General features: G+C 39.3%; 1 protein-coding gene across 8 annotated transcripts in view; it reads right to left on the bottom strand.

Moving 5' to 3' along the window:
• Positions 1-1,378: 1,378 nt before the first annotated feature.
• CACNB2 (calcium voltage-gated channel auxiliary subunit beta 2) overlaps positions 1,379-22,435 on the bottom strand; it is a 412,448-nt gene continuing 391,391 nt past the window's right edge. For 7 of the 8 annotated variants that reach the window (XM_033209427.1, XM_033209430.1, XM_033209429.1 and 4 more), the window contains 5 exons: positions 17,157-17,266; positions 10,031-10,182; positions 8,364-8,459; positions 6,156-6,341; positions 1,379-5,282 (listed from right to left, as the gene is read on the bottom strand). In XM_033209427.1, coding sequence (XP_033065318.1) covers positions 4,788-5,282; positions 6,156-6,341; positions 8,364-8,459; positions 10,031-10,182; positions 17,157-17,266 — 1,039 coding nt within the window. In that variant the 3' untranslated portion in view covers positions 1,379-4,787. The remainder of the gene's footprint in view (positions 5,283-6,155; positions 6,342-8,363; positions 8,460-10,030; positions 10,183-17,156; positions 17,267-22,435) is intronic. The other variant, XM_033209435.1, reaches the window with a different exon arrangement.

Here is a 22,435-nt window from a genome sequence, read left to right as displayed (position 1 = left end):
GTGGTGTTTAAATCCATCATACTGTTTTGTTAGCTTTTATTCAAATCGCCCAAAAGTTATCAGACCTTGGGCATAAGAAATGGACAATTGCTTAATAGTCTGATTTTTCTTCCCCCCTCACAGGTTTTCTTTAGGAATTTCTCATAACTATTTATTGTATCCATAAGGAGTGCAAGGTCTCTTGGATCAGGTAAGACCGATAGATGGCCTCTTCTTTAAAGAAGGCTTTCTTGAATACCCTTCCCTGAGGTTGGACAGGCACTGTTCCCCTTCTGTGTGCCCCTGGCACCCACATCTAATGTTCTCCTGGCTTACGACACTCTCATTCAAATATTCTATCCATGCCCCTTAAGCCCCAGCTTCACACCTAGGAAACATCCTCCAGGCAGAGACCCTGTACTGCCTTTTCTCTCAGTCACAGCTTCAGAGCAGTCAATAGATGCTTATTGTTTGAAAGAAAAATTATTTCAAGCAAACCTGTGTCTTTTACATCCCTCATTCTGCCTTATATCCAGTAGATGTCATTTGACTAAAGGGAAACAATTTTCCTGTGCGACTTATCTTTTTAGGGCTCAGCATATCTCCTTAAACTTTAAATGTGTTTGAAGAAACTGTACAAAAATCATTTTCTGTAATGCTCGCTGCACATCCTTATTTGCTAAGCTGGGATGAAAATGGCAGAAAATCAGCCTAGCAACAAACTTGTACTGGTGTAAATGTTTGATTAAGACCAACAAATGTCAAAATACAACCAATGCCATCAAATAGAAGAAAAATATTTACATATTGGAAACAGGACAGAGAATACTATTCGGAATTTTTCCTTGAACGTAGCTAATTTTCAGTGGGTTTCTTCCTTTCAAAAACTTAAGCAAATTGGAAAATCACATAAACTTAAGGGATATAGCAATATAAGAAAAAAATGTGGGAAGAAGGTGAAAAAATCAGGGAAATGTGAGGGAAAATTAATATATATTTTAACATATTTAGTATGAACATTTCTATGAAACAGAAAAAGTACTTAAGTTCAACAGTGAGTACATTTACTTCAAAACCCTGTGTCATGTTTTAGTTTAAATAACGAATCTAAGTACAAATAGTTAAAAGTACAGTGTAGCAGAAATTAAACACTTGATCCAGAACCCTTAAGTGACCCAGATGATTCTACTAGAGCTCACATTGAAAACAAAAATTTTTCTACATGGAGCTATCTTTTTTTTTTTTTTTAATCAGACATAATAGGAAGATTACTAAAGGAACATAAAGTATTTGGCATTGCCCCAAGCAAGATGCCCCACAGATGCGAAGTGTTGAATATTTAATATAGTCTCAACTACATGAATCATTTCTAACATGGCAATTAATACTACTACTAATAAACAGTGCAGAAGCCAGCTCTTTATTTGTTTTATATGAATTACTTTAAACCAGGTTTGTTAGACAGTTCAGTGTAGCTGACAGTGAATGTTTAACAGGAATGCATAGCAGACCATGTTAAAAATGTGGCATTGTCCCAAAGTACAACATGACTAAGACATCCTACATTTAGCAGCACCTTTTTGTAACAGTAACTTAAATGAGCAGTAGAGAAAGAGCATAGGAAAGACTGAAATGGGTATGACCAAAAAAAAAAAAAAAAAACCAACTATTAAATACATTTCCAGCATTTTCTAGGTTGACTACAAAAATCATGGTTCTACAGCTGAGTGGGTTAAGATTAAGCCTTTGTTGTCTGAAAAGACTATATACATTCCACAGGTCAGTAAATATCCCATTACCCTTGGGATTATTTCCTCATTTACAGATTTACTACACAGTTTACACATATGTCCACTATACAGTTTTTCACATATAGATGCTCTTATGTCAAATCCTTCAAGCTAGTTTTTTGAGGAATATTCTAATTTGCACTCATATGTGCCACAGTAAAGTGCAAGCTAAGAATCTAGATACAAAATAAAAAAGATGGAAACTCTCACCACTACTTTTTGAAAGGGATTAATGATAGCAGCAAGTAAGATAAATACTAGCTGTGTTTCAAGAATTTAAATATTCCAAAATCATTAATTGGGATGAAATAGTAAAGAATTGAACCTAGTAATTGTGAATCTCTTACCATGACAAAAGTTTTATCAGAAATACTTTATAAAAGCATTTTAATTAGAATGTGGTTTCCTACTGGTAGGACAGTGTAAGAATTGTCAAGTTTATTATGACTACTGTTTTTATATTTGGTAAAATAAATTCATGTAAACAGTATAGAGCTAATTAACAAATTGGAAATTTTTCATATATAAGCTGATAAAACATTATATATGTAACTAATTTTTATTTTCTTTTTTTAGACACCAGGTTGTCACCAGGCTGGAGTGCAGTGGTATAGTCACGGCTCACTGCAACCTCTACCTCCTGGGCTCAAGGGATCCTCCTGTCTCAGCCTCCCAAGTAGCTGGGTCTACAGGTACATTCCACCACCCCAGCTTAATCATTTTTTAATACTGAGTTTTCTTGGGGATAAGGGAAATAAGGTGTTAAATGTAAAACAGTTTTACTTATAAAAGTCTAAGAATATTTGGCAAGAACTTGGAATAATCAAGGAAGCAAAATAATTGATTTTATAACTATAGTTTTGCTAAATAGGTTTTTTTGTATGTTTGTTTGTTTGTTTGTTTTTTTTGAGATGGAGTCTCACTCTGTCACCCAGGCTGGAGTACAGTGGCACGATCTTGGCTCACTGCAGCCTCCACCTCCTGGGTTCAAGCAATTCTCCTGCCTCAGCCTCCCAAGTAGCTGGGATTACAGGTGTGCACCACCATACCTGGCTAATTTTTTGTATTTTTGGTAGAGATGGGGTTTCGCCGCATTGGCCAGGCTGGTCTTGAACTCCTGACCTCAGGTGATCCACCTGCCTCGGCTTCCCAAAGAGCTGCGATTACAGACATGAGCCACCATGCCCGGCTGGTTATTTTGTTATATAAGTGAATATGTAGATCTGAAGTTAGGCAGTTATACACAGGCATTTTATTGGGACCAACTTCAAGTACCAGGTACTTGCACTCGTAATATTGTCTTACCATCCAGTTATAAACACTGGGCAAAATAAACATTTGAGACATGGAAAAGGTCTTAGCCTTAAACATGATGACAAAAGCTTCTTACAGCAGTGTAATTGAGGCATGGAGATAATGTCTTCAAGGTTCTCCTTCCGTGTAGATGTCTTATGTAGGATAATATTCTAAACATTTTATTCACTTCAGGTCACCCCATTTTGCCCTGATTACTTCTGAAAAACAGAAACTTTGGTTATAAGAAGCACTTCTGGGTTCTGACAGACAGTGAACCTGCTGGAGTCAGTGGTGGGGAGGAATGGTAGGTAACTGGGAGGTAAACAACAGGAACAATAGGCAAGGTTAGAAAATGAAGTGGGAGAAGTTATAAAAATTTATTTTCCCACGAAATAATTCCACAAGCTGTGTAAACATTTCTTACTAAAACAAATACTCTAACAAACACACAAAGATTGTACATTTCCAGTGAAACACTCACAGTAAAATTGCCTGTATTTTTTACTCTCTAGGAGCAAAAACAAGGAGGCAGCAGATGAATGCTTTCCTAGTTACCTTTGGCAGCAAGCTTACTCACATTCCCTGACTGCTCAATGGGTTATTAAAGCAACATATAGCACAATTAAATACAGAGCCAGGTGGGCAGAATGCTCTATATCAGTCTTTAGTTTCTTCACTAGTCTTCAGCATTCCAATTCATCTCAGCCATTCAGTCACTCGTGCACACTCTTACATACAGACACACACACGTGCGTATAGCGAGTTCCGGCTCATAGACTCCAGTGCAGTGACTAGAACAGACACTAGCTACTAAGAATGTGTCACAATCAGTGTGAACTGTATGGAGTAGAACAAGCTCTGGAGTTTTATATCTACCATAATTTATGGTGAAAATTACAAACTTACAAGGATGGTTTAACATTCAGAATTCAAACCTTTTCAAGTCAAGCAATCACACATATTTACAGTATGTACAATGTTTCTACTAGAATGAGGATAGGTGTCTAGACAATGTTATTACAAATTTCCTGAATGTGGGCATTTCTAGTCCCTGTAATTCATAAAGCAAATCTGCTGACTTGGCATTAAGACTCTAAAATAGTGTGATCAAACTTTTATATATATATATATATATATAATATAATAAGAAGGTGTTTGCAGAAATAACATTTACAAACTGTCTATACAGTACACAGTACTAGTACATAGAAAATAGATTCTAACTTTATGATCCCCTTTGTGTAAGGCAAGACTGAATCTGTCCCCAAATTTAGTCAGCCAGAGGTACAAGCAAGAAACAGTGGTCCATGAATGAATATGCAAATCAAGTGCCTGCGTATTAAAAATCTGGAGAAACGAGAAATTCCACTTTTTATCTGTGCTGATTCTGGCTTGTTGGATACATTAACTACATTTCTTAAAACACCAACATCACCTGGGTGGCAACAGATTTTGTTCAAGTGGCAGCTACCCAAAACAGTTTTTGAAGAGTCCAGTATACAACCGGAGGACTGCAGCCATACCAGGCCAATTTATGTAGCACTTACAAAAGAAAAAGTATCTTAATACTCTATTCATGCTATTGCTATTGAAGCAACAGCAATACAAAATATTACAAGACAGATCACATATGATTGCAGTGTATACCCCAAAGGCTTTGTTTTGGGGATGCTGTTATACAAGACTTCAAAAAAAAAAAAAAAACACACAAAAGGGCAAAAGTCATTGGCGGATGTAAACATCCCTGTTCCACTCCCCAGCCTCATTCCGTTTTTTGGATATCACTTCTCCATCCTTTTCACAGTAGCGATCCTTGGATTTATGACGGCTGCGCTGTTTGTTGCACTCATTGTGGTCCTGCTCTCGATCCACGTCTCGGGAACGGTGCCGAGACTCCCGGTGTCTGTGGTCACTGCTCCCGTGGGTCTCGTCTCTGTGGTTGTGGTCACGGTGTGAGGCATAGTGGTCCACGTGGTCATGGGAATAATCTTCCTTTGGCTCTATGTAGGCAGAGTCTCGACTCTCCTGGGTTTCCGAGTCAAATGTCTCTTGCCTGGAGAGGCCGCGACTTGTCCCACCGCGATGGTTGTGGTGTGGGGCTGAGGAGGAAGAGCGGTGCTGGGATTTCTTGACTGGTTCCACACTAGGTTCTTCTTCAGCTTGGGAAGCAGAACGGATAGGAGCGGAGCGATCAGTCCTTTGATCTCCTTGAGAACCCTGGCAGCAAAAGGAGCATACCAAGGCATTAACCAAGGTCCGTGTGTAAAGAACATGTCCCAGAACACGCGCATTCAAGCGGAGTCCTTTTTAAGCATCCGAAATGAAGTCTAACCTAGCTTCATCCCTTTGGTAACATCCAGTGCCGTTTATAAGGCTTGTAGTGTATTAAATTGGACTTTGTAAGTGCCTAGAACAGTGTGCATGGTAACCTTTTCCTTAAAAAAAAAAAAAAAAAAAAAAAGGCAGGGCAAGTATTCTTTTATATATTCTCCTGCGGCTCAAATATAGATGCAGGTCCCTGAGATTTTTCTATACAGGGGTGTAAACTTAACTATCTCTGCTTGACTGTCTGTGATAATATTAAAAATAGCAAATCCTTATATGACACAATGATACAATATGGGACAGGCACTGTTCTAGACCCTTTGTATGTAATAACTCATTAATACAACAGCCCTATAAGATCATCTCATGAGATTACTAATTCCAGCAGCCTCATGGACAGGTTGCCATTATTATTCCTGAGGTAAGAACAGTTAAGAAATTTGCCCCAGGTTATCTGCCCCACAAGTGGTAAGAGGTGGAGCCAGGATTTGAATCCAGGTGATCCACTTCCAGAGTCTATACTACTGTTTAAAGTAGAAAGTTTCTACTGTAGAAAGTTTCTGTAGTCTGTGTGTGTTCCCAGTATATTCTGTCGATGGTGCTTTTCTTACAGGTACATGGCTCATGCTGGACTTGCTTTGAGTTAATATACTAGAACAAGCCCCAAGCAGGCTACTGGGCTTGGATCCTAGAGGTGTCACCATAGGCCACCTTTTTTCCTATGAAGATTGTATATATAGATATATATATATAAACTCCCCTTACCTGTGAATTAGAGGCTAGGGTGGGGCTAAGAGGCAGACTTGAAGTGGCTAATGTTCGGCTAAGGAGAGGGTTGGGGAGGCTGCTGCTGGGAGGATGGGTGGCCTTCCAGTAGGCCTCCAGATAGTCGGCAAGGTGCTCACAGGCATCCTCAAGCTGGTTCTCATCCAAGATCACATCGAACAACTCCTGCAGAGGCAGACATTCCAGACCACATTGACGCAGCCCCTTCCCACCTCCATAAGAGGAGGAAGGGGCTCATGAGCTGCACCCCTTTGTACTTGCTCCTGCTTCTATAAGCGCTGCTACTATCTCCTTTTTTATTTAGTTAGCAAGTGTCTGACTACCTCAAATCATTGTTTAGAGCACTGAATGCTTAACTAATGGCCAGAAAGGTAACAATTGTTAAGGGTATGGTAGCACAGAAAAGTTGTCTATCAGCAATGAAAAAAGGCATGGATACTGTGGTACAAAAGAGAGGTATATATATTTGAACAGAATAGGATAGAAACCTATTCTTGACATCAAGATCATGAAATCTTTTTTCTTTTTCTTCTTTTTTTTTTGAGACAAGAGTCTCATTCTGTTGCCCAGGCTGGAGTGCAGTGGCCTGATGTTGGTTCAGTGCAACTCTAGCCTCCTGGGTTCAAGCGATTTTCCTGCCTCAGCCTCTCAAGTAGCTGGGGTTACAGGTGCCTACCACCAAACCTGGCTAATTCTTGTATTTTTAGTAGAGATGGGGTTTTGCTGGTTTTGCCATGTTGGCCAGGCTAGTGTCGAACTCCTGGCCTCAGGTGATTTGCCCACCTTGGCCTCCCAAAGTGCTGGTATTACAGGTATGAGCCACCATGCCTGGCCCAAGATTATGAAATCTGAATTTAGAAATTAATAAGGTAAGATTAGGATGTGAAATTTGGCAGAAGCAGCTGAAACCACTGATAATTTGACATTGTCCAAACTTCACAGTTCAGTAGAGAAGAAAAAAAGTCACCTTTCAAAAGATTTTTTAGTGTTTATTATAAATTTTAACATACATTAAGCAATCAAATATTCATAGCGCCTGAAATAGCTATGCTTAAAAAGAAAAAAAAAGCCTGGCGCAGTGGCTCATGCCTGTAATCCCGGCACTTTGGGAGGCTGAGGTGAATGGATCACTTGAGGTCAGGAGTTTAAGACCAGCCTGGGCAACATGGCAAAGTCCCGTCTCTACTAAAAATAGAAAAATTAGCAGGGCATGGTGGCATGTGCCTGTAGTCCTAGATACTTGGAGGGCTGAGGTGGGAGGATCACTTGAGCCCAGGAGGCAGAGGTTGCAACAGTGAACCGAGAGGCCACCACTGCACTCCTGCCTGGGCGACAGAGCAAGACCCTGCCTCCAAAACTAAACCTAGGAAAGCTCTATAGCCCCAAGGCATTGTGTGTAAAGCATAGATGACAAGTGAGAATCTAGTTAACTAACTTATTCCTTAGAAATTGATTTAAGACCATGTGAAAATATGTCTCAGACAGTTACTAAGAGCAGACAACTTGCTCCCTATGATCAGAAATGAATAATATACCAACTCCAAATAGACTCATCATACAAGCCAAATTTTTGGAACCAGGATCTTGTGTTAGATATTAGCAATGTGAAGTTACTGCAGGATGTACTGAAGCTTTTTGTAAGCTATAATCATCATTTGGATTACTTGTGCGCAAAACACATGATCATGGAAGGAACATGATCATGGAAGGAGGGAGGACAGTTTACTTTGGAATGAATACCACTTTAAGTGATGAGGATTCTCTTCCCTGACAGGTCTTTGACGGTTTTTTTCAAAATATAATGCCAGTTCTGGCCAGACATGGTGGCTCATGCCTGTAATCCTAACACTTTGGAGGGCCAGGGCACGAGGATCACTTCAGGCCAGGAGTTGTAGACCCGACTGGGCAATACAGGAAGATTTAGCAGGGGGAAGGACAAAGATCTCTACAGGGGCAAAAAAAAGTTAGCCGATCATGGAGGCACGCACCTATAGTCTCAGCTGCTTGGAAGGCTGAAGTGTGAGGATCACTTGAGCCCAGGAGTTCAGGGCTGCAGTGAGCTAAGACCATACCACTGCACTCCCAACATGGGCAACAGAGCAAGACCTTGTCTTAAAAAAAAAAAAAAAAAAAAAACCAGGTCTGATCTCTGGAACTGGATTATGCTGTATATTAGAGATAACTTACTGGAGGACACTGAGCCAGTTTATCAGCTGCTACCATCTGGACGTTGAGGTGTTTAGCTTGAGATTTCCCTCGAGATTTTATTAACCTTTGTAAAACCTGTAAAAGATAATGAGTTTTTAACAGAGTAATAACTACACCCAGATAAAGAACAAGGTACATTATTGACTCCTTTCTCTGGGGCCTTTTTAAATACAGCACAAGGGGCTCATAATAGATGGAGCTATAAGATTATCTGCAAAATTAACATGTTAACGTAAATCACAGTTGCAAGCTTTAAGCACTCACATTCTTTTTTCTAAGCTAGCAGATCTCAAACATTTTGTCTCACAACCTCTTTAAAGAAGCTAAAATGGAAAACTATTAAAACATTTAAAAATTCACAATAAATCTGCTACATGTTAAAATAAATTTTTTTTTATAAAAATAGCTACATTTTTTACAAATCTCTCTAACAGCTGGCTTCATAGAAGACAATTGCAGTCTCCTGTTTGCTTCTACAGTCAACCTGCTGCAGTGTCTTGTTTTGGTTGAAATAAATATGTGAAGAAAATCCAACCTCTTACAGATTTGTAATTGAGAAAAGGAGAAACAATTTAGTATAGTCTTCTTTGATACTACACTAAAACTCAACAAATGGTAGTTTCTTAAAGACTAGTTGTTATGTGGAATCTGAAACCTGCAGTGAAATGTTCTTACTCCATGACATTCCATTGGTCTGTCTTGAAATTAACATTATTCATTGATCATACAAACAATAATGGTTCACTGACTTCAGATCTTCCAAATGTTGACATATTTCATTATACAGTATTAAAACATCATATTCATTAATATTACCATTGATCTCATCAGAGAAATCTTTATTGGGAAGCTTCTAAGTCCTCAGAGGTGCATACAAGTTTTCTGAAAGCTTGAGTTTTATCATTGGCAACACATGCTGTTCTCCTTGAAGTGACAGGCTTATTTTGTCCAAGAAAATATCTGCTACACCAAGTCTGAATAAGCATAGCCTGACAGTTGTTGTTGGAGATAAAAATGGTATTCCATGAAAAACATGGCTAGTTTAGTTCAAAACTCAATCACACCAGTGCTTGTCCTTCAGACACTTTTTGGTATGCAGCAGGAGCTTTGTGTGTACTTTATTACACTGAATATTAAAAGTCAAGATTTAATAAAAGTAATAAACTATACTACTTTATCAGGACAGTAAGTGAAATTGGCTTTTTTCCCCCTTAAACTGGGAAAGCACAGTGGTGATGAATACATTAACTTCTGGTACTTTGATACCACAGTCTTGATTCATGCTTAGATGCCAGCAGTTTTACCCACCATTGCTTTTGCATCAGCCTTGCAATGTCAAAACAGTGAAAATGTCAAATAGTGTCCTCGTATTATCACGGAAGTAGTTTTGACTAATTAAATGGACCCTCTAAAAGTGTCTCAAGACCCTCCAGGGATCCATGGACCACACTTTGAGAACAGCTGTTCTAAGCCATGAAACTAACCATGCCTTGTTTATATCAATTTAAAAATTGTTGACCATCATATCTCTTCAAATTCTCTGTACATCATAAAGGCTATTACAATAGCCTAATTATAGAAAGCAGAACATAAAATACATTTTACTAACATTTGATTATAGAGCAAACAGTAGCAATCCTACTTACCTTAGGAGAAGAAATCTTTACATACACTATAATAGGGGCCAGGGAGGTTTTACTGAGTTGAGCTGGATGATTGATCGTATCTGCATCAAGGACCACCAATTGCAATGTTCTTGCAAGTTCAAAAATCCTTTCAATTTCACTCTGAACTTCCGCTGTAAAGGGTGAAACGGTTCAGTTAAAGTGCAGTATTTTTAAGATAAAGTAAAATGGTATACTGTTTCTTCAGCAGAAAGGTGAGTAGGTCAGCCATTATGTTAATGCTTACAGGCAACAGAATTGATAAAAGTTTACAACAGTAATTTATCCTCTTAGAAAGGGCTCTTTCTCCACACGTCATTAGGATGTAAGGAATTTTTCTCTCAACCGGCTGCAGAATTTACTTTTAGTATAATACTTGGATTGTGGAAATTTTTAGCTCTCTGCTGACATCCTTTGTGCTTCCACTTTATGAAATCATTTCATAAAACTGCTGTAAAATAAGAACCTTGAGCTATCTTCCATGTGTTCATTGCAGACCACATTGCACTAGCAACCACGACAAGTTTTCCTTTCAGTGCATGGGCTGATCTATGTTTACATGTCATCTATGCCGTCTAGATATGTTTATTAACAAGATGAAATACAAAATCAAACAGGAAAGACGTGAATGGCACCAGTAACAAACTTATCCAAAAACACACCTCATATTTTCCAACCAGAGGAATACCCCTTTAATAGTCACGCTTGAAAAGGGCAGTTTTCAGAGGCAGCACTACAGAAATCTAAAGTATAAAATTTGTAGAAATTTATCACAAAACATTTAAGTATCTACTCGAACTCCAAGAAAATTACATTCAGTTCATCTACTGTTCCATGATCTCCAAAGAGTCAAAAACAGGACTGACAGCATTTTCTGCGATGAGGGAAATATCCTCTATATGTGATCCAGCGTGGCAGCAGCTAATGGGCTACTGAGCATTTGAACTATAGCTAGTGTGAACAGGCAACTAAATTTTTAAAATTCAATAAATAGCCAGAAGCTACTATTACTCGGCAGCATAGGTGTATAAAGCAGAGTACCCAGCTCACAGTTCCCACTGCAGTCGTGCAGGTTGAATTCCATGAGACTTTTATGCCAGCAAATGTGGATTTACAATTACGTTCTAATTCCTCTTAGGCAGTTCAATTCATGCCAGAAGCTTCCTGGAAATAATTTTAACTAGTACATTATTGAAGAAAAGTTCTCTCTCTGGTCACTAATCCATCTGCCTCGCAGTATGTTATGACTTGAGTCCTTTTGTTTACCTAGATATCTTTAAAAAATCAGGGCCCAAACTACATGAGATACTAGCTTTAAAATAACATTGGGCCACTGAACCCCAGTCAAGTTCCAACCTTGTTTATTGTAAGAATTAAGAAATCTGATCACAAAGATTTTCATCTTTGTTTCATATGTTAATAGTAAGTGTTCAGACAGTCACAGCATCCCATGTAACTCCTTGCTTTTAAAGGATTGAGCACTATTTTTATTGATTATAAGTTTAATATGTGTGTGGTTTTTTGTTGTTGTTTTTTTTTTTGGAGACAGTCTCGCTCTGTCTCCCAGGCTGAAGTGCAGTGGTGCAGTCTTGGCTCACCTCCGTCCGCCTCCCCAGTTTAAGTGATTCTCTCACCTCAGCCTCCCACGTAGCTGGAATTACAGGCATGTGCCACCAGGACCAGCTAATGTTTTGTATTTTTAGTAGAGACAGGGTTTCACCATATTGGCCAGGCTGGTCTGAAACTCCTGACCTCAAGTGATCTCCCGCCTCAGCCTTCCAAAGTGCTGGGATCACAGGCATGAGCCACTGCGCCCGGCCCTAATATGAGCTTATTGTATAAAATCTGGATAACCTTAAAAAATATTACATATACAGATATTATTTCTATTATATCAATATATTAACATATGTTTTAATATATACACATATATAAAGATATTTCTGGTAGCCTTACATACATACTTTATACTCCTTTAATTAAAGGGAAAGATTTTTTAAAAGATTTTAAAGTGGACTTTCAGAATCCTGGTGGAACACCATATTAGTAGATACAACCTTAAGGATCGATGACAAATTCTGATAATACTTTTGACTTCAAAGTAAAAATGATGCTTTTAAAAAGGAATGTATCCATGCATGGAATTTTCCTTTGACAGAGTATATCATGCTCAGAATTAACTGTAATAAAGTAATGTCAGAAACTCCCCCAATGTTTGTTTCTGAAACTGAAAGTCAATTTGATTCTTTTGAGTTGGCCTAGTGTCAGGCCTCTGAGCCCAAGCTAAGCCATCATATCCCCTGTGACCTGCACGTCTACATCCAGATGGCCTGAAGCAATTGAAGATCCACAAAAGAAGTGAAAATAGCCTGAACTGATGACATTCCACCACTGTAATTTGTTTCTGCCCCACCCTAACTGATCAAGGTACTTTGTAATCTTCCCCACCCTTAAGAAGGTTCTTTGTAATTCTCCGCATCCTTGAGAATGTACTTTGTGAGATCGACTCCCTGCCGGCAAAACATTGCTCCTAACTCCAGTGCCTATCCCAAAACCTATAAGAACTAATGATAATCCCACCACCCTTTGCTGACTCTCTTTTCAGACTCGGCCCGCCTGCACCCAGGTGAAATAAACAGCCTTGTTGCTCACACAAAGCCTGTTTGGTGGTCTCTTCACATGGACGCACATGACCCTAGCTAATGAAAGAATGCACTTCAGCATCTTGAAGAGGGGACAAGCTTTCCTCAACTCCCCACATCCCACAGTTTCGTATACCCACTGAATTAAACCAAACTGAAAAATGAGTAATACCTTTCCATGCTTTATACCTCTAATATCTATTAAACAACACCCAAGAAGAATCAATGTTTCCTCTAAGATACAGAAGAGAAGCTACAACGCTGATCATTAGAGAAATGCAAATCAAACCACAGTGCGATACCATCTCCCACCAGTTAGAATGGCTATTATTAAAAAGTCAAAAAACAACAGATGCTATTGAGGTTGTGGAGAAAAAGGAATGCTTATACACTGTTGATGGGAGTCTAAATTAGTTACACCATTGCGGAAGACAGTATGCCAATTCCTCAAAGACGTTACAGATAGGAATACCATTTGACCCAGCAATCCCGCTACTGGGTATATACCCAAAGAAATATAAATCATTCTGTTATAAAGATACATGCACATATATGTTCACTGCAGCACTATTCACAATAGCAAAGATGTGGAATCAAACTAAAGGCCCATCAATGATAGAGTGGATAAAGAAATCATAGTACCTATACACCATGGAATACTATGCAGCCACAAAGAACAAGATCATGTCCTTCGAGGGACATGGATAGAGCTGGAGGCCATTATCCGTAGCAAACTAACACAGGAACAGAAAACCAAATACCACATGTTCTCACTTGTAAGTGGGAGCTAAATGATGAGAACACATGGACACATAGAGGGGAACAGTACACACACTGGGGCCTATCAGAGTGGGAGGAGGAGAAGACTCAGGAAAAACAACTGATGAGTACTAGTCTTAAAACCTGGGTGCTATGAAATGAAAAAACAAAAAACAGAAGTTAACTTATTTAGAAGGAGGTTTCTGTAATCAAACAATACTGTAATAATAGAGAGTGGAGACGGTTACTTTCATTGTGGCTAGTGTTGAGGGATACCTAAATGGTCAGTTAGGAATTAAGACCTGGAGATAGCTCTAGTATAAGTTATTTAATGCCGTATGTGTTATTCCAATGCCATTTTCATAATTACTACACACAAAACTCTTAATTTTGACCAGTATCTGCCTTATCTTACAAAAAATCTGTAAAGCCTTCTCTAACCACCTTTCTCCCCACACTAGTAAATTCTGCTTCTCTGTCCCCACTGCCACATATCAAAGTGACTTCGGGGGGCAGAAGTGAAGCGTCATTGCTTCATAGAGCTGTAAGGTCATTGGGTAACATATTGAACCTCTTAGAACTTAAGTATTCTTATCTGTATTATGGAAATGAGGACTAAACAAATCCATATGCAAAGCTTCCCTTACAATTATTACAGTACTTGGCCTACAGTAAGTGCAGACAGTCCATGACTTACGATGGTCTGACTTAAAGATTTTTCAACTTTACAGAGTGTGAAAGCAATATACGTACAGTAGGATCCGAACTTTGAGTCCCCATGCAACCATTCTGTTTCTCACTTTTAGTATTCAACACATCACATGAGATACTCTACACTTTATTATAAAATGGGTTTGGTGTTAGATGACTTTGTCCAACTGCATTTTTTTTTTTTGCATTTTTGTACTTTTTGCATTTTTATTATAATAAAATTACAGCCTCCTCCTTGGCTCACTCTTTACTCCTTGATCTGCTGCTTTTAGAATTCTCAACCACTGACCAACCATCTCTGTCTGTCTGTATATACAAGATTTTGTCCATGTCTTCCTGTAAAACAAACACTCTGAGAAAGAGTACTTTGTGTCCTTTACTTTTGTGTCCCTGGGCACCAAAATAATGCCTGGCACATGGTTGGTACTCAAGTATATGCTAAATGAATGAATCCCTCTGGTCTGTACATGGTCCCCTACCAACTTAAGAATAATGATATGGTTTGGCTGTGCCCACCCAAATCTCATCTTGAATTGTAGCTCCCATAATTCCCACGTGTCATAGGAGGGACCTGCTGGGAGGTAACTGAATCATGGGAGCGGGTCTTTCCCATGCAGTTCTCCTAATAGTGAATGAGTCTCATGAGATCTAATGGTTTCATAAAGTGAAGTTCCCCTGCACACGCTCTCTCTTGCCTGCTGCCATGTAAGACGTCACTTTGCTCCTTCTCCACCGTCTACCATGATTGTGAGGCCTCCTTAGCCATTTGGAACTATGATTCTGTTAAACATCTTTCCTGTATAAATTACCCAGTCTCGGGTGTGTCTTTATTAGCAGTAATTCTTGTGAGCATCAGATGATGTGTGGAAAGAGTTTTAAGTGTGACAGATAAGGACATAAAAAAGGAAATTGCTGTAAGCAAAACACATGATCACATTTTCTTCGTGTGAACAGGCTAATACAAATAAGCTCCAAACTTTTCACATCTTACCCCTGCCTATCTCTCTGGTGTCATCTCGCATCTCCCTCTTTTTAAAACCATATGTTTTAGCTTAAATGAAGCACCTATGTTTTTCCGAAGCCTGTTGTGGCTTTCACTGTCTCGAATCACTGTCACCCATTCTCCACTCCTTTCCCTTTTTCTTGGCTAAATCCTGTCATCTTGAAGTCTCAGCTCAGGATCAGCTCCCTGGAAAAGCCTTTCCCTGTGCCTCCTGCAGCATCAGCTCTTTGGCAGCCAGTTCATGGCTGGACCACTTTGCTCATCACCCTCTATTCGACGGGGTCTTCACTGATTCGCCTTATGGCTATACCCAGCTCCTTGAGGGAAGGGGCTTCATCAGTTCATTTTTTTATTTGTGGGCTTTCGCGTGATTTTTAGTATCTAGTGTATGCTCTATGAAATACATAGACTGGAAGATTCATTTAAAAACAATGTATAATCAGTAGTTGCAAAAAAATCTTGGCAATCTAAGGAAATCTGTTAAGTAATTGATTCCACTGATGAGTCTAAAAAATGACCTGACTTGGTTAATTCAGTTTAATCTATGAAATGAACATTTTATAATAATTCTTGGCCAGGTGCAGTGGTTCATACCTGTAGTCCTGGCACTTTAGGAGGCCAAGGCAGGGGGACTGCCTGAGCCTGGGAATTTGAGACCACCCTGGGCAACATAGTGAGACTCCATCTCTATAAAAAATTAGCCCGATGTAGTGGCATGTGCCTGTAGCCCCAAATACTCAGGAGGCTGAGGCGGGAGGTTTGATTGAGCCTATGAGGTCAAGGCACAGTGAGCCATGATCCACACTACTGTACTCCAACCTGGGTAACAGAGTGAGACCCTCTCTCAAAAAAGCAAAATAAAAAGTAATTCTTGTGAGCATCAAATGATGTGTGGAAAGAGTTTTAAGTGTGACAGATGATAAGGACATAAAAAGGAATTGCTGTAAGCAAAACACATGATTACATTTTTTCCTCAAATATATTTCTAAACCTGTTACTGAAGTTTTGCCAATGAAGGGTTGTTAGGTAAGAAACAAAACTGAGTTCTATAATGTATCATGCTCATTGCTAACAGATAAAGCTTATTATTTATAATAGTTTTTCTATTATTTATATAATCATACTTCAGAGTAAATGAAGAACTTCTATGTTAGAAACCAGCCTCTCAGAGGATTTGTATATCTAACCTATAAACAGAGAAAAATTAAGCTCAAAGATCTGACACAACTCTCAGAAAGTTTACTTTATAAAAACAGAAACCCAACAATCCAATAAGCAACTTGTGTAACAGTGATTAACCTAAAACTCCAAGCACATACCAAAAAGATTAAATAGCAGCAGAAGGGTTTCAATTTGATCAATTCAGTACATGTTAATAAGCAGTATCCACATACCATCCTGTAAACACAATAACTCCCTACACTGTTTTTACAAATAAAACATATCAATATCTATCAATGAATATAGCCAGGAATTGACTTCATCCTTTACCAATTTCCAAACACACAAATTATACTCTCCGAGTATGATTTCATTATTGATATACGTCAGGAATTAAGGAATATTTAGCATAATAATGGCTATCATTTATTGAGCACGTATCATGTTTAATCCTTGCAATAATTCTAGGAGGTAGTTATTTCTTTTTTTAAGATGAGGAAATGGAAACTTCAAAAGGTTAATAAACTTGCTCATGGTAACACTGATGCAAAGCCAGGAGATCTCAGAGTCTGCAGACACGAAAGCTCACATTAGTGAAAACAAACCACAACCAAAACATTAATGCTGACAGCCTGTGGAATTCTTAACTTCAAACTATCATAACAAATCCTTCCACACCATGAAATCAGTAAGACCGTAGCAACAGCTACTGGCAGCACACGCCTGTTTTTTCTATACTCTGTGACACATAGAATTATCATCTTGTTAGATCTTCTCATCATCAACATCAGGAGAGGAGTTTAAAAAGCGTAAGCTCATTGCACAGACTTACCTAAGCTTGACCTTGTGTTGGATCTTTCTATTATTGCGTGCTTACTGGGATTGTTTAATACTGAGCGTTTGGCAAGCGAGATGTCCGCGGTGACCCTTGTGATGGATATCCTGTTGGAGAAAACAGTCACAGAAGACCCTATGGTTATTGGTCTAATCAAAGGGCATAGAAGTATATGCCCCCAACTCATCTAAGTATGAAATATATATAGCGACCATATTTTCAAACCATATGTGTTAGGATCCTTACTCATTTTTTTTTCTCTTTTTTTTTTTTTTTTGAGATGGAGTCTCGCTCTGTCGCCCAGGCTGGAGTGCAGTGGCCGGATCTCAGCTCACTGCAAGCTCTGCCTCCCGGGTTTACGCCATTCTCCCGCCTCAGCCTCCCGAGTAGCTGCGACTACAGGCACTCGCCACCTCGCCTGGCTAGTTTTTTGTATTTTTTCTTAGTAGAGACGGGGTTTGACAGTGTTAGCCAGGATGGTCTCGATCTCCTGACCTCGTGATCCGCCCGTCTCGGCCTCCCAAAGGGCTGGGATTACAGGCTTGAGCCACCGCACCCGGCCATTTTTTTTTTCTTTTGACTTATTCATTTCTGTTTATCTTACACCTGTCTTACTTTGTTTTTTGTTTGTTTGTTTTGAGACAGAGTCTCGCCCAGGCTGCTCAGGCTGCAATGCAGTGGCGTGTTCTCGGCTCACTGCAATCTCCACCTCCCAGATCCAGGTGATTCTCCTGCCTCAGCCTCTGGAGTAGCTGGGATTACACATGTGTGCCACCACACCTGGCTACTTTTTGTATTTTTAGTAGAGAGGGGGTTTCACTATGTTGGCCAGGCTGGTCTTGAATTCCTGGCCTCAAGTCATCCACCTACCCCAGCCTTCCAACGTGCTGGGATTACAGGTGTTAGCCACCGCGCCTGGCCCTGTCCTGCACCTGCTTTACATTGCATTTATTGGTTGCTTACAAGTGTCAGATAAGTACTAAACACTTTATTTGAATTACTAAATCATCCAAAAAGCTCTAGGAGAAACATTGATTATTATCCCACTGTTGCTGATGAAGAATGAGAACCACAGAGAGATTATTTATCCAAGGGTATGTACTTATTAAGTGGGAGAACTGGGATTTGAACCCAGACTCCTGACCCTATATTCCTAGCCTCTGTGCCATAGTTCAGTGCTATGATAGGCATGAAGAATAAATAAGAACCGGTTTTCCCTCAGAGAGCTAATGGTCTAGTGGCAGAGATAAATAATAAAGGAAAATAATTAAAGATGATGATTGTTGTGGAAAGAACATACAGGGTATTATGAGAGACAATAATGAATTGGGAGTATCATTTTAGATAAGGTAGAAATGAGAGCAACAAAATTTGGGAGCTGGAAATAGCAAATGACTTAGACTGGAGAAAGCTGAATATTCAAGTCAGCAGTAGGAAAAAGCTGTGAAGCAAAACTGAAGGCTCACAATATTTCTAAAGAAGGTAGCGAATGAAGGTGGGGCGAAAAGGAAAGGTTTGGTTTAAAAGTCTGTTTCAGTTACAGCCGTCCACTGCCCCTTCACAATACGAAATAGCCAGGTGACAGTTCTTTTCCTGTGTGGTACAAGACCCTAGATTTGTCACCTTGCAGGCAGTACAAGAGGGCCTCTGACCAGGAGACCCTAGACAGAACAGGAGCAGGGAATACTGGATGCAAAAGAAAGGATTCTGAATGTTGAGTCTTCAGCCTTTTTCCTCATTGTACAATTTTGGTAGCCAGGCTTATATTTATATCCCCAGGGGTCAGAATGGAAGATTCTTCTCTGGGGAATCTGACTGCCAAAGAGTAAAGACCCAAAGATAATGATATTGGAGGTTTCCTATGTAAATTGTCTAGCAAGATTGCCATACACAGAAACACAGAGTTGACAAGCTCTGCCTATGAGCACAGAACTTCTGATTAATTATTTTATGCCTTATTTTAAAATTCGAGCACAGGACTGTTTTTCAGGCATCTTCAGAAAACCTCTAACATGAGAGACCAAAACAAACAGAAAAATCAACTATGACAATTATTCATAGTTAAAAGCTAAGAGATGGTTTTATCTATGAAACTAGAACAAATTTATATTTAAAGACTTAGAATAAGAGCTTTTGGAAATATTATGATAATAGAAATAGAAAAAAAATCAAAAGAAGGGTTAAAAGAAAGGTAACATCTCCAAAGGGTAAAACAAAAAAGAGTTGGAAGACCGGAGGAGAAAGGTAAGAAAAATAGAGCTCACCCAAGAGGTTCAAATTCCAAATTACAGGAGTTCAGAAAAAGATAATAAAGAAGACAGAGGAAAGAAAATAAAGAATTAATTCCAGAATCAAGGGTCTGATTTTCCGAATTGAAAGGGTCCAGCACACGGGTTGAAAGATCCACATCAAGACGTATTTTTATAAATTTCATAACACTGGGGACAAAGAGAAACCCATAAGGTTTCAGAGGAAAAAGACAGGTCCCAAAGGGTCAAGCACTAGAATGCTTTGTACTTCTCAAAGCAACAATGGAGGCCAGAAGATAATGGAGAAAAAAGGCTTCAACATTTGAAGGGAAAACTATTTCAATCAGAATTCCATAAGCATTTAAACTAGCAATTAAACAGAAAGGTTTGTAAACATGCAGGCTATTGAAAAAAACATGGATGTGCTCTTCCTAGGGAAATGACTGGAGAAGGTTTTTGACTCAAATGACAGTAAAGCTTGAAAGAAATCAAGGGATCTGGGAAAGAGGAGCTTCAACCCAAAAGAAAGGTGAAAGGAATCCCCAAGGACATAACAGAATGTTCCAGAATGACACCCAGCACAGAGAGAAACGGTCTAGACTGCAGCAGGCTAGAATGTCCCAGAGAGATTCAAATAGACAAACTGTAATTTTGACTGGCTCCATATTTAATATTTACTGTAATTATGTAAATAATAGTCAAATGAACTATGTCATATAATATGTGTGTGTGTGTGTGTGTGTGTGTTTAGACAGCATCTCACTGTCACCCAGGCTGGAGTGCAAGGGTGTGATCATAGCTCACTGCAGTCTCAACCTCCCAGGCTCAAGTGATCCCTCTGGCTTAGCCTCCCAAGTAGCTGGGACTACTGGTGCATGCCACCACACCTAATTTTTTTTTCTTTCTTTTTTTTTTTTAGTAGAAACAGGGTCTCATTATGTTGCCCAGGCTGGTCTCAAACTTCTGAGCTCAAGCAGTCCTCCTCCCTTGGCCTCCTAAAGTGCTGGGATTACAGGTGTGAACCACTGTACCCAGCCTAATGTACTTTTTCTTGTGTATTTTCCTCGTGGTTTCCATGAGATAAACAACTTTTTACATTTGCTTAAATTTTTTTTTTTTTTTTTTTTTAAAGACAGAGTCTGGCTCTGTCACCCAGGCTAGAGTGCAGTGGCACAACCTTGGCTCAGTGCAACCTCCGCCTTCTGGGTTCAGGAGATTCTCCTGCCTCAGCCTCCTGAGTAGCTAGGATTATAGGTGCCCACGACTGCACCCAGCTAGTTTTTGTACTTTTAGTAGAGACAGGTTTCACCATGTTGGTCAGGCTGGTCTCAAACTCCTGGCCTCAAGTGATCTGCCTGCCTCAGCCTCCCAAAGTGCTGGGATTACAGGTGAGAGCCATTGCGCCCAGCCCTGGGATTATTGATTTCTAGTAAGATTGTACTGCAGAAGATTCTGGCAATGGTATATTTATCCCTATAGCAATTCAGTATGCATTCCAAACACTTCAGGGCTGATTGCTGATGTTTTGAAAGTCACTGAAGAAAAAAAAACAAAAAAAAAAAACTTGACTTTATCCCAGGTAGCTTTCCTTCTTGTTCTCAATTTCCTTGTTAATTTACCTGTCACCATCCTACAAGGTGAATCTGAAGATTGCTTTGTTTACATGACACAGTTGGTGACTGTGAATCCAGTTTTAAATGGGCTACTTTATTACACACAACAGGAGGAGGATGATTTATTTCTTCTTTGATCTGACACACTGACACTACTTAACCAGAATGTGATTCTCACAATCCCCCAGGGCTTCTGCAAATGAATATGAGTGGGTTTCAGAAAAGAAAAGGAATTCTTGACTACCTAGAACCTTTTCCATAACTAACATTTCCTTTCATATTTTCTCCTCTTGGGCTTAAACTTTAAAAAAAATAATAAATAAATTTAGCTTATTTAATAGATGATTAAGGAGTAATTCATTTTTCTCTTTTAGAATGTCATGTGTGCATACACACCTGATGCTTTTGATGAATTTTCATCCTCTACTGCTGTCTTGCCTTGCTAAAAGCAAAGACAGTCAATAATTCAGTTACTCTAGATGTCCTGCCATGGGTAAAAATGTTAAATTTGTACATGGCTTTTAAATTCTGCCTTATGGACTCGTTTCTTCCTCTGAAGACTGTTAACTGGGGGCAACAGGGCTAGAATATTGAATCCCAGCCTCTATAAGTCAAGATGAGCCAAGACAGGTCTATTAAACCATACGGAAATTAATTCTGGCTAGAAAAAACAGATACTTTGAGATATTTTGTTCATCTGTTTCCTAAATAAAACCAATCTGGATGGTTGATACACTTGAACATGGGTCCAAAATCCACCCTCTCTGGCTGGAATGTGTCTTCCAAGTTCAAAACTTACTCAGGTTTAAGTACAAGTAGTAATCCAGGAAATTCCATCCCATTTCCCCATCTTTGGCATTTAGGAAAGGGCAGTGGGTTGACTCAGGCATGGAAAACACAATGCCTTTGTTAGCAGAATTTTTTTAGTGTTCAGGCTCATGTTGACAATTCCAAATTGTGATAAATGACAGAGCCAAGGATAAAGAAACAAAAGCTAAATGGAGCAGATTAGAGGTACGCCTTTTATACTTGGCCAGGGTCTAGTAGCCTTGGTCCAAGCTAAAGGTTCTATTTTCCTGGCACAAACTGAAAAAATATTTCTTAAAGATATGGAAAATTTAAAAATCTAATTAGGAATATTTGGTTATGAAGTCCTTGATTATAAAGCCTTTTCATACCTTGAAACTTACAATAGTTTTTGTTTTCCTCATTCTCTCCTTTCAGTTCTTTGCCTGATCACTTTTTTTGTTGTTGTTTTGTTTTGTTTTTGGTTTTTGAGACAGAGTCTCACTCCGTTGCCCAGGCTGGAGTGCAGTGGCATGACCTCGGCTCACTGCAACGTCCGCCTCCCGGGTTCAAGCAATTCTCCTGCCTCAGCCTCCCAAGTAGTGGGGACTACAGTCACCCACCAACG

Source organism: Trachypithecus francoisi, unplaced genomic scaffold (assembly GCF_009764315.1).
Source record: "Trachypithecus francoisi isolate TF-2019V2 unplaced genomic scaffold, Tfra_2.0 Lachesis_group9, whole genome shotgun sequence".
NCBI lineage: Eukaryota > Metazoa > Chordata > Mammalia > Primates > Cercopithecidae > Trachypithecus > Trachypithecus francoisi.
This window is presented reverse-complemented; position numbering and strand designations above follow the sequence as displayed.